Source organism: Nansenia antarctica (assembly GCF_963989245.1).
Source record: "Nansenia antarctica genome assembly, chromosome: 7".
Lineage (NCBI taxonomy): Eukaryota > Metazoa > Chordata > Actinopteri > Argentiniformes > Microstomatidae > Nansenia > Nansenia antarctica.
In genome coordinates this window covers 5,455,058-5,470,863 of record NC_137677.1, presented here as the reverse complement: position 1 = coordinate 5,470,863, position 15,806 = coordinate 5,455,058, and the positions used below count along the sequence as shown (strand labels likewise).

At 48.3% G+C, this 15,806-nt stretch overlaps 1 protein-coding gene across 1 annotated transcript in view; it reads right to left on the bottom strand.

Moving 5' to 3' along the window:
• Nucleotides 1-15,806, bottom strand: part of sbno2b (strawberry notch homolog 2b) — a 51,456-nt gene that overhangs the window by 8,512 nt on the left and 27,138 nt on the right. The window contains exons 4-21 of the mRNA XM_080536027.1: nt 14,469-14,633; nt 13,549-13,632; nt 12,730-12,835; nt 11,899-12,059; nt 11,279-11,412; nt 10,820-10,910; nt 10,060-10,203; nt 8,627-8,744; nt 8,276-8,381; nt 7,904-8,057; nt 7,321-7,497; nt 6,756-6,853; nt 5,906-5,994; nt 4,720-4,905; nt 4,118-4,239; nt 3,733-3,864; nt 1,855-1,990; nt 390-502 (exon numbers count right to left, since the gene is read on the bottom strand). Coding sequence (XP_080392153.1) covers nt 390-502; nt 1,855-1,990; nt 3,733-3,864; nt 4,118-4,239; nt 4,720-4,905; nt 5,906-5,994; nt 6,756-6,853; nt 7,321-7,497; nt 7,904-8,057; nt 8,276-8,381; nt 8,627-8,744; nt 10,060-10,203; nt 10,820-10,910; nt 11,279-11,412; nt 11,899-12,059; nt 12,730-12,835; nt 13,549-13,632; nt 14,469-14,633 — 2,316 coding nt within the window. The remainder of the gene's footprint in view (nt 1-389; nt 503-1,854; nt 1,991-3,732; nt 3,865-4,117; nt 4,240-4,719; nt 4,906-5,905; nt 5,995-6,755; nt 6,854-7,320; nt 7,498-7,903; nt 8,058-8,275; nt 8,382-8,626; nt 8,745-10,059; nt 10,204-10,819; nt 10,911-11,278; nt 11,413-11,898; nt 12,060-12,729; nt 12,836-13,548; nt 13,633-14,468; nt 14,634-15,806) is intronic.

Below are 15,806 nucleotides of genomic sequence, written 5' to 3'. Positions count from 1 at the left end.
ACAAGGAGGGGCGGGCAATGATGTGCCGTGACCTATTCTGAGGGCGGATTACCACACGAGCTTGGCAGAGGCCGGAATGACTTTCTGGAAGCCCCCCCGCACCCCCCTCCCTCCCTTCCCTTCCCTGCCCTGCCCGTCAGCACAGACAAGGCAGGGGCAGGGAAAGGGAAAATAAATTACTTTGGGGGCCTTAAACACATTAACACAAATGGACCACTATTGTGTTAACGTCCAGACCAGGGGGGGGGGCCCTTAGGGGACGTGGGTAACTCGGTTCTGCCATGAAGAACAACAATTCCACTCTGCTTCTCCTCAGATGATCCAGGATGTGTGTTTACACCGGGACTAGGGGATGATGATGTCAGAGGCTACGGGACTACGGGACGTACCAGGCTCTCCAGTCTCTTGGCCACGATGGAGGCGAAACGTCTCTCTCCGGCCAGCTCCGAGATGAGGAAGATGTACTCTGGGGCCGTCACCTGGTTGGAGCGATGGGTACGACCTGGAGAATGGGAGGAGAGGAGAGAGGGGGGGAGAGAGAGAGGGAGAGAGGGAGAGAGAGAGAGAGGGAGGGAGGGAGAGGGAGGGAGAGAGCGGGAGAGAGAGAGAGAGAGGGAGAGGGAGAGAGAGAGGGAGAGAGAGAGAGAGAGGGAGGGGGAGAGGGAGGGGGAGAGAGAGAGAGAGAGAGAGGGAGAGGGAGAGGGAGAGAGACAGAGAGAGGGAGACGGAGAGGGAGACAGAGAGGGAGAGAGAGGGAGAGAGAGAGAGAGAGAGAGAGAGAGAGAGAGAGAGAGAGAGAGAGAGAGAGAGAGAGAGAGAGCGAGAGAGAGACATGATGTGGTTAGTGCTGTGCAGCAATGAGAGTGTGTAAAGAGTGTATTTTGGGTTGGTGGACATAGTGGTATACAGGTGGATGCAGACCGTAATTTGAAGAAGTCAAGTTAAATGATAAAGTCTCTCTGAATTAGGAGCGTCTCAAACCACCCAGCACATCTGTTCTACCCAACACTATTTGTCTTCTTCCTGGAACCATTGTATTGTACAGTGCACCAGTCATTCACGTCTCGTCCTAGATCTTAATGTGGAATTAGTACAACCACCTGACAATGTGTGTGTGTGTGTGTGTGTTGTGAGTGTAAACATTGTCTGTCAATCAAGCCCACACATGTCGACCCACACAATGAGTTCAGCTCGCCAGGGGAACTCAGCTGACGGGAAGGAATTACGGAGGCAGTTAGCTAATTACTGCAAACAATTCATTCACAGCCCATGATGTGTGTGTGTGTGTGTGTGTGTTTATGGCCAGGCCTGCATTTCCATCCTGGCTGTTAAGAATGATATCTCTAGTAGACAGCTCAGGAGATTAAGTCTAATTACGTTTTTTTTTTTTTTTTTTAATCATGTTATTCTGATTCAGTCTAACAACTCACTCTGCTGCAGCAGCGAAGCAAAACTGCGCAGCCAACTTAGGTTGAACACAAATATGTTATTATAAAAATGACTCATGATTCAAAGTCAAAATGTGTTTTTGTGTTTTTTTTTTTAACACTGGAATGAGTCATTCTTATAATAACATGTTGGAATTCCACTTCAGTCCGAGGGTGTGCAGATTCGTCTACTCCAACAAAAAGACTATATTTTCTCTTGATGGGGTTCTGTTTTTAAGGGAAGAGACAGAAGTGGAACACATTGTAATAGAGAACCCAGCTTGAGGGTGTAGCCTCCATAGAAGAGCTTCCAGCCTTGACCCCTCAGGGTCGTATCACCCCAACCCCCATCCAACCCCCACCCAATCCCCACTGCAGCCCCAGGGTCATATAATCTACCCCCTCCCTCCCTGCCCCCCAGACTCACCAAACTGCTGGATGGCTCGGTCTGCGCTCCAGGGCAGCTCCAGCGTCATATGGACCCTCCTGCACTGGTTCTTCACCCGCTTGTCGGCCTGGAGGGAGATCCCGGAGCTGGCCGCCTCCGAGATGATGGCCACCAGCTGGAGGAGAGGAGGAGAGGAGAGGAGGGAGGGAGGGACGGTCAGTGGAGGAGAGAGGAAAGTTCAGAGGATGGTGGATGAGGATTGAGATGAATGCAGCCTAGAGGGGAGGTGGTGGTTTTGAGAGTGAGGGATGGAAGAGTGTAGAACGGGGGGAGAGTGGAGGAAAGCGAGAGAGAGGGGGAGAGAAGGACAGCAGCCAGAGCAGAGCAGAGCACACCGCTGTCTACACCAGTGGTTCTCAACCCTCTCCTCGGGGCGCCCCAGCCGCACCACATATTTGATCTGTTCAACCACCAGCACACCTGATTCAACTAATCAAGTACAAACCATAATTGCGTTGAATCAGGTGTGCTGGTGGTGGAACCAGGGTTTCCGTTAACCGGTAATTCCCGGTCTTTGTCCGGTAAAATTAGTGGAAGTCCGACAAGTTGAAAACTCGTCGGACATAAATGTCCGGTGAAAATAATTCCCTCTAACCATTTTCAGCTGAGCACCAAACACACACACAGAACACTGCCCGAGAGAGAAGGACCCGCCCCCTTTAGTTAGCCTATAGGCTATAGGCTAACTAAAGGGGGCGGGTCCTTCTCTCTCGGGCAGTGTTACACGAGTGTGTGTGTGTTTGGTGCTCAGCTGAAAATGGTGTCCCGAAGCGGAGCGCTTTAACTTTATCGCACAATAACAAGGATAACAAACAAAACGGACAACATTTACACTAAGATGGAGACAAACTTCAGCGATATGATCTAACAGCCGGTCTTCAGGACGACATACAGACCCGTATGAGCTTACAGGGCTATCCCCTATCTATCTGAGAAAAGGCATAGCCTAGCCCTAGGCTGTAACATCGAACGGAAATTAGCCTATACGCATTGCAAGTTAATTTAAAGCCTATTTATTTTCAAAGAGTTTTATTCTATTTTATTTTATCTGATAAAAGGCATATGAACGGAAATTAGGCTAGCCGTGTCACGCCAGAAGCCTACATGCTTGCACTGTTACTGTTCAATAAAATGTTATACATCTAGACATTGTGGTATTTCTTTATATACGTATCCCAGACTGCCTATCAATTGTTTCTCAATAAACAGTTATGTTCTCCCCATTGTCATACTCCCGAGCTAAACGAAATGCCTTCCCAACCAGCGAGACCTGGTTATAGAAATGACGTTGTTTTATTGATTTAAAAAAAAGGGTAAAACTGGAAAGAGAAAATAGAAAACTCACATTAATCCCAAACAATTTAACAAACTTCAGTTAACGTAATGTGGAGTCCGTTCATTGATCGATGCTGTCTGTTCAGTTCCCAGTGAGGCGCCCGTTCAGCGCTGGATTTGACGCATGGCATAGCGCGCATGCGTCAAATCATGTTATATTATTATATATTATATAGCTCGCATCTAATCGTATCGGATGAGAAATAGACATTAAATGGCATATATAGGCCGCTACACAACAGTAATCACCGCGACAAACAGCTATATTAGATTTGAAAAAAAGAAATATGATTTTGAAAAAATTTTTTTTTATTATATTTTAATATGATGACCGGAATATATCACGTTTGTCCGGTAAATCGAATTCGTCCCGGACACGATGTCCGACGGCAAATTTTTCTAACGGAAACCCTGGGTGGAACATATCAAACATGTGGTGCGGCTGGGGCGCCCCCCGAGGAGAGGGTTGAGAACCACTGGTCTACACTAGCGGTGCTGGTTTCAGTAACCCACAGTCCTCACCTTCTCCCCGCTCATGAAGCGGTCTTTCTCCTTGAGGTTGATGTGGTCGATGGTGTGGCTCTGCTCCGCCCGCGACTCGTAGCGCACGCTCCCGTCAGGACGCCGCACCACGCGCCCCTTACGCCCCGTCATCTAGCGGAGAGAGGGCAGAGAGCATATATCCGTCACTAGAGCATTCTGGGAGCTTCAGAGGCAGAGCATCACCATTCACTGTACGGAAAAGCATCGGCCATCTCACCTTTATCCGATGGAAATCTCACTGGAAAACTGCGTTTAGTTCAGTCACAGTTCATAGTTTTTACTTTTATCCCACTTATTAAAAGGGAGAATGTTCTGGACTCTCTTACATAAGTGTGTAGTCAGTAACAGAGGGTCAGTCACTTACCTCCGACACGTTCTCAGGTCCTCCGAACTTGTCGATCAGCTCGTCCAGAGTGTTCAGAGGCAGCTCCTTCCCCAGGTCAGATATCTTGCTCAGCAGGGCCTGTTTCAACTCCTCAATCCTCACTGTGGAAACAGCACCAACGCTATGTTGTCAGCTACTGTAACCCAACACAGCCACAGATATGGTACCAGCCAGGATGAGATGCTTCCAAATGTTTGGCAAGCAGTTTTACGGGCTGGACCTGCGTCTCTGCTCTGTGTGTGTGTGTGTGTGTGTGTGTGTGTGTGTGTGTGTGTTGGGGGCACTCATACGAACCCCCCCCCCCCCCCTCATTAAACCTCATAAAATTTTATTTTCGGCCATTTCGCTTGTTTCTTCATGCAACTCGCCCCCAATATAAGCTACATTCCTCTGTTCTACCCGTTTTGCTCTTATAACCCCAGCTTGTAAAGCAACAGGACAACCCGATGACGACGTTAGGACCAGCTAGGACTAGCTGCCGTCGCCACGCGTTGTCAGGGGGGAGCGAACGACTCATGTCCGTCGTTAACACGACAAATGAACTAACAAAAAAATGTGTAAACGGGATCGGGTCGTCGTACCGGTGTTTTGGTTGGTGTGGTTGACGAAGATGACGTCGTCGTTGTCCAGGAGGGAGTCGGGGGAGGAGTTGGAGTCCGTGTCCATGCCGTCCGTGTCCGTGCTGCTGTCGTCGCTGATGTTGATCACGCCGCCGATGTCCACCACCGCGTGCTTGGGGAACTTCGGCTGGCGGCCCCGGGGCTTACCTAGCGACAGGGACGGACACCACACGGCCGTGAACACAGGGACCAGGGTGACAGTTGGATCTAAGTGACAGTTGGATCTAAGTGACAGTTGGTTCTAAGTGACAGTTGACACTAGAACAGCCGTGTCTATGTTACCTACTCAGGGTATATACCGGAATCTAGAGGTTAATTTCAATACCTTTCTAAGACTTTTTAAAGTCCTTGTCAATATTTTTCCAGACCTCACCGTCACTTCGAGCTGTAACCGTTTACATCAGTGACACCTTTATCTTTCATCTTTGTTTTTTTAATAAAACTAATCAATTCACGAACTTTTACTAAAAGTTTTTAGGACTCAAACTCTTTGGACAGAGTCTAATTCAGAAAAATACCTACAAAATTCAAGACCTCATAAAATCATGATAAGACTTTTTAATACTTATTAAGGGTCTTGATTTTCCCCAAATTGATTTATCAACTTTTAATACTTTTCAAGACACCGCGGATACCCTGTAACACTTCTGTTATAGCCTAGCGACGCTACGAGCTACGGGCCCCAGGCCAGGCCCCCCCGGGGTAGAGAGAGAGCCAAGAGGGTTAGTGGTCTCTAAATCAGGACGACACCGCAAACGTTCGGGAGACTCCTCGTAAGATTAGCTGTCGCGGTCCGGCAATTCTGGATCTAAATAGATTCGTTTTTATGGTTTTATGGTTTATCGTTTTTAATAAATGCAGGACTGACAAACTGACAAATGAGTGTCGTGTTTTTAGATCATGTTCTTAGATCGCTATTTGCACTTCTGGTTAGATGCTCAACTGCATTTCGTTGTCTGGTGTTTGGTACTCTGCAATGACAATAAAGTTGAATCTAATCTAATCTAATAGAAATCATAAAAAAGCTATATGCCCTCCTGTCCTAAGAAGGCTGTTAACACGTGTGACTTCTGGTTGTCACTTCTGCTCATTTAAACCCGAGCGCCTCATGTCAACCACGTCCCCTCGGGGGGTCTTGCTCACGTACGTTTTCTCTTGTTCCCCGGACCCTTCTCTCTTTCTCTCCTCTGCTTCTCCGAGGGAAAGTGCTTCTGTACGAGTGACTGGAACACACCCCTGCGGAGAGAGACACAACACAGGCAGACAGACAGATGGTTATCATTTCTCATCAAGGCTGGGAAACGTGACGAAGAGATAGCGATCGTTTCCCATTAGCGCCGGGCGAGCTGACAGGGCGATGTCGGGATGGCGGGAGAGACGCTCTGATTGGTCTCATTACGGGCCGTCATGTCATGTCTTCCGTAGGCAGACGAGGTAATCTCTAGTATGACACTTTCAGACAGTCAGGCATGTATGAGAAACTGTATGAGGTATGAGGACGCAAAAAAACCCTACCCCTCCTTCCCTCCTTCCTATCCTAGCATGAAGTGATCACTGTCTCAAAGAAAAAAAAAAGGGACGACATTGGACCGCTAGCTTTCACCTAGCTTATCATCACGTTAGATCTGGGAGGGAGGGAGAGAGGAGCAAGGATGCATGAACGCATTTGAACAATATTCAAACGGGGGTCTGGCCATTTTGGCTGCGGTGGGGGCGGGACAAATGGAATGCATGCTAACCGACAGACAGCACCCCCCCCCCCCCCCCCGGCAACAAACAAATGATTCATTCATAAACCACAGACACGGAGAGCAGGAAAGCACCGGTTACTCTAGATGGGGGGGCTGCTGCACTGTGCACTGTATGTGGGTTGAGTTAGGGCCCAGCTGAATATCAGCTTACTCTACTTAACAACACTGTACTTAAGAGACTCAAGGCTTTGAGAGAGAGAGAGCCGTCATAGACACCCAGACACGGACACGACACATCCCACTCACTCTGCAGCAGATACGAAGCGGTCCAGATGTCCGTCGTTCTCATCCAGGACCTCTCTGGTACGCGCCTCTCCTGTCGACTGCAGCCCGATCACGATGCACTGAGGAGAGGAGGGGGGGGTGGGTGGGTGGGAACCACATTCAACAGTAAAAATCACACAGCTTATAGCATGTTAGCTTCAGACAATACAGGGGTGCAAACTGGTGATGGCCCAAAAAGGTGACTTTTTTGGTCTAATGGTGTTAAATAGATACCGCTAGCACTGACGGTGGTCTAACAATGATGCATGTGTAAGTAGCCGCAGCCCTGAACTTAACACCTGCAGAATTACTTCGAAAACAGTTTACTGTGACTGTTCTCTATGCTGTCTGGAATTGTACTGTCTGGAATTGTATCTATGTGAATCTACACAATTCACATGGATGACGTATTTTGAGATAAAAACGGCTAATTTAGAAGAAAGGTGACAAGTTTGCACTCCTGCAATAGCTTTGATTAAATGACTGACTGAGTGATACATGTGTAGCACGGTGTGTACGGTACGGCCCAGTGTCTCAGTGTCCTGACCTTGCCCGCCTCCAGCTCCTTCTTGGCCAGCTCCACCAGGCAGCGGACCTTGGCGGCGATGCAGAGGTATTTGAAGAAGCGCTGGTGGGACGACCAGAACTGCCCCCACAGGGACTTCCTGCTGACCAGGCCCAGGTCGTCCGCCGCGCGCATGAACACGTTCAGGGCCTCCGCCCACTGGGGACACACACGCACACGTCTGGGTTAGACATCGGTCGTTATCTCACGCGCACGCACACACACACACACACCAGTCATTATCACACACACACACACACACACACACACGTTAGACATCAGTCATTATCTCTCTCACACACACACACACACACACACACACACACACACACTAGACATCAGTCATTATCTCTCTCTCACTCACACACACACACACACACACACACACACACACACACACACACACACACACACACCTTCGCTGATCGTCACAGTCCTTGCTCAAATACAAGCGATATATCTGTGATGAAGCTCTAGCTAGCTACACAATGACATTGAACGGACAGTGTTGTTGGGCCAGATTGTCCAACAGTCTAATGTGGTGTTATTGACCCCCCCAGCTCACCAGCCTGGCAGCTTTGTTGTAGACCAGTTTGAAGTCGTCGTCCAAGCCGATCTCCTCCACGCGGAACGAGACCCCAGAGAAGCTCAGCTGCCTGGCGATGTACATCCCGCTCACCTTCATGTCCATGGCAACAATCTCCATGGCGCCCACGCCCCTGTCGATTACGAGCAACAGCCGGTTGGCACACACACACATACCTCAAAGTAGGACTAGGTAGTCTAGCCGGTGGTGAATAACAGTATTTTTGCCGCCTACAAAATGGTGTCTAGGAGCCACACCGGTAAGCAGATGTCACGAGCAGGTCTAGCTAACTGAAGGGGCGGTTGTTGTGTTAGAACAGTCAGGTAAACACTGAAGCCTCCTAGTACAGACCTCTTCTCGATGGCGTGGAGGAAGTCGTCGAAGGTCTTGAAGGGCGTGCCGTCGCCCCAGATCCCCAGGCGGCTCATATAGATCATGTTCTTTGGCTCAGAGGCGCCTGGAGGAGAAGGGAGGAGAGAGAGAGAGAGAGAGAGAGAGACAGAGAGAGAGAGAGAGAGAGAGAGAGAGAGAGAGAGAGAGAGAGAGAGAGAGAGAGAGAGAAACGGAAGAGATCGTGTGAATGAGTGCGTGTGAACGAGGGAGAGATAACGGTGGGGGAAGACAAACAGAAATATTGACAGTCCCGACGGACGGTGTGTGTGCGCGCGCGCGTGCGTGTGTGTGTGTGTGAGAAAGTCCCACCTGTGGCACTGGCGTAGACCACCCTGGCCAGCGGCAGCTTGTTCTGCAGGTCCAGCACGGCCTTGCCCATCTTGGTGGACGTGGCGTTCTTGGCTTTGTGGCATTCATCAAACACAATCTGCAGGAGGGAGGTGGTCAAGGGCAAACTGCAGCCACGGTGGTGTATGGCAGCAGGGGCTGGTCTAGTGTCAACACGGCCAGCGGAGCGTGTTTAAGTATGACAGATAAAGCAGCCTCTATCAAGCCTCTCCGAATGACTCGTTGGAATCGAGCTAAAAGTACAGTTATGACTGAAAACACACTTCCATTGCCTACGCCTAGTTGTGAGGATACCGAGAAACGTACTCACATTCTGAACGATGAGTAAGACCGATTGTTTCTGAATTCATTTCTTCTCGATTTTTACCCCGTATTTGGAACGGCAAAGTGACGCTTTAATGACGTTCCTTAGTTCGCTCCAAACGTTGACGATTCAATGCAGTCGTAGTGACACTGTCTGAATTAAAATGATACGTAATGCGTGGCTGATACTTTTGTTCAACTTGAGGGTAAATCGTGTTTATGGTTTATTTTGGTATAGGCCTAAGCATCACAATAAAATAGTACCTCAATACTCTATCATGTTGTTTTCATTACGGTTAAGGGGTGTGACACCGATATGCATTGAAGGCAGATTGTTTGCAGATAATTTGAGTGGTGGGGAAATCAATCAAATCTTCAGTTGATGTGTGGTGCTGCAATTAATTACAGTTACTGTGCTAATGTAATGGGTAATGGTTGTCTGCGATCATCACTGTTGTCGCTGCTGAATTTGCCCTGTTGCTAAAAAGCACACAGATTACCTTCATTTCTCCAGGGAGCTCAAAAAACCTTCCTGTAAGAGGGGAAGTCACAAAAATGTTAGCATTCCTATCGACAGCTATCTTTTAAGGAGCTCTGCGTTGTTTGTAAAACAACCTCTCCTGTCCCCAAATGTGTGGGAAGTCATAACCTGCTCAGTTAGGACACTTCTTGACAACTCCTAAACACTCAAGGAGTTATGACACATTCTCTATCTAAAGAACCTTGAATGCTCTTGCTGTTATTCAGAAAAGCGTAAAAAGTAGGACCAAATGTGTCACTCTCAGGCACGTCTGAACTGTTTCCTACTCTGAGAGGCTTGAGAACCACAGTCCCAGAGTTGAGTCCCTAGATGGGCATGGTTGCTGATTGACTGGACAACAACAACATTGTCCAGGAAGTAGTCTAATGTGGTTAACCACTCTCCAACTCATCTAGGATTAAGGCATTCAGCGGGATTGACACAACAGATGTTTGTGTGGACAGCTAATCTTGACCCTCCGCCCCCCCCTCTCTCTTTCAAGTCTGATCATGTGCGATAAACATAAACGATCTCTTTGGACACGGCGGTCGGTCGTCGTGTGAAAGGATACGACTCCGTCGAAGCCGGGCTTGCACCAGTCCAGGATCTGTTTGAGCCGGGTGCGGTGCTGGCCTCCCGCCTGGCTCTCCCCGATCAGAGCGGAGTAGGTCGCGAACAGGACTCCTGCTGAGGTAGCTGTGTCTCCATACTTTATCTGCAGACAAGATAGAGAGAGACATGAGGACAGAGTTTAAGCCTGGGCTGACAGTTTTTTTTTTACATAATCTGATCCATTAGGTGTTTATTAATGCCTGTGTGGTGTTATTTTTTTAAATGTTGACATTTTTGAGTTAGTAATTCATAAAATACAAAGGTTCCATCTCACAAAACATAATGGAATGTAAAAACTCAATATCTCTGAACTACCCTAAACGGAGATAGAACCTTATCATTCTAAGCTCACGTACTGTCAATGCGGAACCCTCCGTCGTCACACTTGTCTCTCCTGCTCCTGTGCTCTCAACGCAGTGTGTTCCTCATGGCTTCCTCATGGCTTCCTCAATGTAAAAACTTTGACGCTCAATATCTCTGAATTCTAAGCTCACATAATGTCTGACGTGTGAGAGTAAACAAGAATGTCAACATACAGGATGTATGTGTGTATGCCATAGATAGTTCTCAGGATGAGGTTCTTGGAACAACATCAAATGGCAACATCAACACTGGCAGTATTTTGAGCCTCCTGTCTAGACTATGGTGATGAGAGGCTGCAGAAAGCTCAGTTTTCAACAGTTCAACAGTGACCCCGTGTTCCGCTAGCGACGACGTACCTTGTTTAAGGCATGCACAGGAATAATGGGCGCGTCGATGTCTTTGAGATCTCTCTCTGCGTCGTATTTCAGGTCGTTGGAAACGCTGAACCTGGAGGGGAGGAACGGGAGAAGGGGAGAGACGCCGGTGAGAACCTTCCCAAAACCAGTTTGTACACGCCATCGTATCCTCACCAGGAAACGAGAACACTAGAAGAGGTTTGATTTATGGGAAGCGATAAATGACATAATGTATGCGCATCCACGGATCAGATGCAGCCTTGCACAAAAACACACAGCCCATACTTTGCAGATAATTTACGAATTTCCCCCATGAGAATGAATACAAATATGACTCACTCTCATCAGCACGTCAATAAAAAACAGTAGCAGTTACGTGGGACGACATGTTGTGACCCAGCCAGATCTGGAGCTGCTGAAAGCACGGATGATGATGTCAGCTGACGTCAGGCTTCTTACCACAACGCTCTCGTCCTCCCTTTCAGGTAGTTCTCCAGGATGATCCCGGCCACGGTGCGGCCCTTCCCCACGCCGGCCCCGTCTCCGATCAGGAAGCCCGCTCTCTGGTTGTTCTGCAGGATCACCTCGTGTTGCTGAGGAGCGGAGAGGGAGAGATGTGAGCAAACACACCGCAACACACCACACACAACACCACACCCACACCCACACCCCACCCGACACACAACACACCACACCACACAACACACCACACCACACCCACACCCCACCCGACACACCACACCACAACACACCACACCACACCACACCACACACACACACACACACACACACAAGACAACACCACACCACACCACACCCACACAACACACCACACCACACAGAACCACACCACACAAGACAACACCACACCACATCACAGGCCAACACACCCCACCACACAACACCACACAAACACACCACACACCCACAACAACACCACACCACACCAACACACCACACCACACCACACCACAACACAACACACACAAAAAGTCCTTGTTAGAGCAGAGTTCAGGTCAGTCAGAGGGGTGAGTTCTAGAGTTCTCGGGTCGAGGGTGAGAGCTGGTCGGCGTGGTTACCTGGCAGGCGTAGATGATGGCCTCCAGCTGCAGGGCGGAGAGCAGGCCCTTGTTGACGGTGAGGTCAGGAATGGACAGAGTGTAGGTGATGTCAGGAGGAGGGACGCTGGACAGCGTGTTGGTCTCCACCACGATGTCTGGGTGGGAGATCCCTATGGTGGCTGGAGGGGCGGAAGACAGACAGACAGACAATAAAAAACATCTCTTTTATAGAACTACTATCAGTATTCTCAAAAAAAAAAAAAAAAAAAGCGTAACTATTAGTCCCTCTGACTACAACAACAGAAATACAGGTGAACTTTCAGACAGGCAGCACAGGGAGAAGTGTAGATCAACAGGGCAGACAGGACAGAAGAATGGACTCCAGGGTGCCCACACAATAACTACTGTATCATCATTCCCTCCCAAACAACACAACAACAACAACATTCCCTCCACGACAGCAGACATTCAGCCAGGTGAGACGGGGGGAAGCCATGAGGAACACACTGCGTTGAGAGCACAGGAGCAGGAGAGACAAGTGTGACGACGGAGGGTTCCGCATTGACAGTACGTGAGCTTAGAATAAGGTTCTATCTCCGTTTAGGGTAGTTCAGAGATATTGAGTTTTTACATTCCATTATGTTTTGTGAGATGGAACCTTTGTATTTGATTAATTACTAACTCAAAAAAGGTCAACATTTTAAAAATAACACCACACAGGCATTAATAAACACCTAATGGATCAGATTATGTAAGAGAGATAGAACCTTATAATTCTAAAGTCACGAGTAGACACTACCGCAGCGGGCTACGGGACGTTGACAGACATGTACAGTAGTGGCAGCGTACATTTGGAGGGTTTGTAGTCTGCGTAGGTGTCCACGTGTCCCAGCTCCTCCGCGTCCTCTTCCTCTGCATCCTCTTCCTCCTCTGTCGCCACCTGGGTCCTGGAAGCCTGCAGCAGCAGCAAGGAGAAGAGACGGGTCATGTAGTTCACATCGCTATCTTAAAGGTGCACAGCCTAACAGCCTTTCAAAGGCGTCCTCTCTCCACCTGTCTCCTCTCGTTCACTGATCTGATAGAAGTGGACAAGGCCAGAGTAAATCCCCCAGTGGATCTCTGCCTTGTGACCGTGGTCGGTCCTTTCTGTTCAGATCAAGGCGGTCGAGGGAGAGGGCGTCAGGAGAAGAAGCCTCGTGAGACTATCGCGACTTATTATTTAGTATCACAGACATCCCTTAACCCTACGAGACCATGCAGAGCTGAGAGACGACGACACGGAGAGAAGAGAAACAAGAGATCAGGTCACAGGGTTAGATGTAGAGTTAATGAAGCAGACAGGCAGACCTATGGTTACTGATCCTGATGTGTATGATGACAGGGTAAGGGTAAATAAATCGGAGCCTGGTTAGACGACAACAGCAGTGTGTTTCTGGGAGGAACCCTGACAGGAAACTGTCCATTTTGACATGAGATGTCGCCAAAACCCGACCGTGTTGCCCAGAATATTTCAAAACCTTTGGACTTTTGAACTGTCTAGCACCCTGGAACTGTGTAATTAAGACGATCAGGTTTGGCTCGATCTTCCAGTGCAGTCAAAATGTTTCCCTCTGTGTCTATAATTTGAGTCTGAATTGTTTTTTGGGGTTGTTGTTTTTTTTGGGCTACCTGGAATCCTCCCAATGGTGGGGTGCTGATAATGGCAGAGATATCCTCCAAACTGCTCAAACCCTGAAACCTGTGGGGATTCAGCTGCAAAGGAAAACAAACAGACATACACCCACAAACATAAACACTCAAACCAAATTGGAAAAAAAGAATGACAATGATGGAGGTGAGTGTGTGTGTGTGTGTGTGTGTGTGTGCGTATGCGCACGTGTGTGTGTGTGTGTGCATGCACGCGCGCGTGTGTTTGTGTGTGTGCACGTGCGTGTGTCATGATTGATGGCAAAAAAAACAACTTGAGAGAGAGCAATCTCTCCTCCAGGCAGTGAAAGCCAGCAGCAACAAAAGAACAACAAAAGAGCGTGTGGAAAGAATAAATGATAACGGATAAATTAAACGACAAAAAGAACTGTACGAACACAATGGAAACCCAGTTTACAGTGAAACGTGCCCTTTTGTGAGATCCAATCCCAGTCAGAACACATTTACCACCCAGACACACTGGTCATTCACTCCATGTCCAGTCAGACAAGAAGAGGGAAAAGTCAACAGCAGCCTTTGATAGACAGCCCATAATCACAGACCTGGGATCTGGGACATCCAATCCTCACCATTATGGGCTGGGTGAAATATCTGACCCCGTGTCAGTGGTTTGAGGCCAGCTCTACCTACCGCTGGTCACGTCAGGTCGAGTGCATATGGCAGTACTCAACTGTGGTCTACAGAGCCTTAAAGATTGTTTATTGGAGCGCTAGTGTGAATATCTATGGGGCTACTTTCCTAGAATGGGCATGTATGTGAGGGTGAGCACGAGAGTGTTAGTTGGCAGTACTAATTCTATTTCGGTAGTCATGTTTGTGTTGTCAGATGTACGTTGTGTGTGTGTGTGTGTGTGTGTGTGTGTATATCTCTGGGTCTCTTACCTCCAGATGGCTGGGTGCTGGTGTGTTTGTGTTTATGTCCCATAGCGTGGGCACGTGTGCCAGGCTGTTGGGGCCGATGAAGGCCTGGGCGTCCGCGTACTCCGACAGAGAGTCAGTCGGGGAGGAGAAGAGGGAGTTGGAGATGTCATCGATGCAGGACAGGTCCTGGAGAGAGAGAGAGAGAGAGAGAGAGAGAGAGAGAGAGAGAGAGAGAGAGAGAGAGAGAGACACATGGGGATGATGTGAATGAAGATCTGAGACAGACAGGGAGTGGACAAGTATCATATTTTGGTCGTCTTGCACCTTTATGAAAAGATTGAACAGGTCGAACGACGGGCATTTCGATACACCTATGCACAGCATCGTGTCTATCTTAGATAATATCCTCCCATGCGCAAACAATTTGCATTCCGAAATAGCTTTCCCAGAAAGCTTTACAGTTTGAGCTAAACCCCTCCTCTCTGCCTGGAGTCAGCGTTGGCCTCTTTTAGGGCTATGTACTTGTATTATGGGATTAGTCCTTGGCTTATAGCACCACATTAAGCACTGTTTGTAGAATAATAATACCAGTTGAGCACATTCTACCCACTTAGACTACTGCCCCCCCTGTACAGTTTCTGGACTATAAATACATTGTAAAAACTAATTAATTCTTCCTTCTTCTAGCGTCATAACTGCCAATGGCCCCTGGTTTTGGCGTAGATAACTTTTACGCATGGCGACTGATGGATAGATGATTCCCTTACTTAGACAAATGTATAGTTTGTATGTATTTGTTTGCGTCTGCTAAATGCCAAAAATGTAAAATCTGAGACTAGCTACTGTACACATCCCCTGCAGCAAACACAGACAAAAAGAGAGAACCCAGCACAGAACACATTATACGGAGTATAAACAAAAATCACTTTCAATTTGCTTCTAATACATGCAGTTATGCAGGATTGTGAGTCTGTTGTTGACCCAGATATGAATCTGAGAGCACAACATAGTGGTTGTGTTGTTTTTTTCTGCTCTCCTACAGAGAGAGGAGAGGGTCAAACTTCGGACACGTACATAATATGACCAACTCGCCCTGGTTGTGTGCCAACGATGCACTCACTCTGCACGCAGCGAAGCACAATAACCTAATCACAAAGATGTGTGTGTGTGTGTGTATACGTGTGTGTGTGTGTGTGTGTGCGTGTGTGTTTTTATTTCAGACGTGGCTGCCATCCAGACCCCCTCCATTCATATCTCTGATCCCATTTGCATGCCATGTTCAGTAACAAGCCTCCCACAGTGAGCTCTGGGCACCCCCGGAGACCCATAAACATGGAGGCAGGGAGGGAGGGAGGGAAA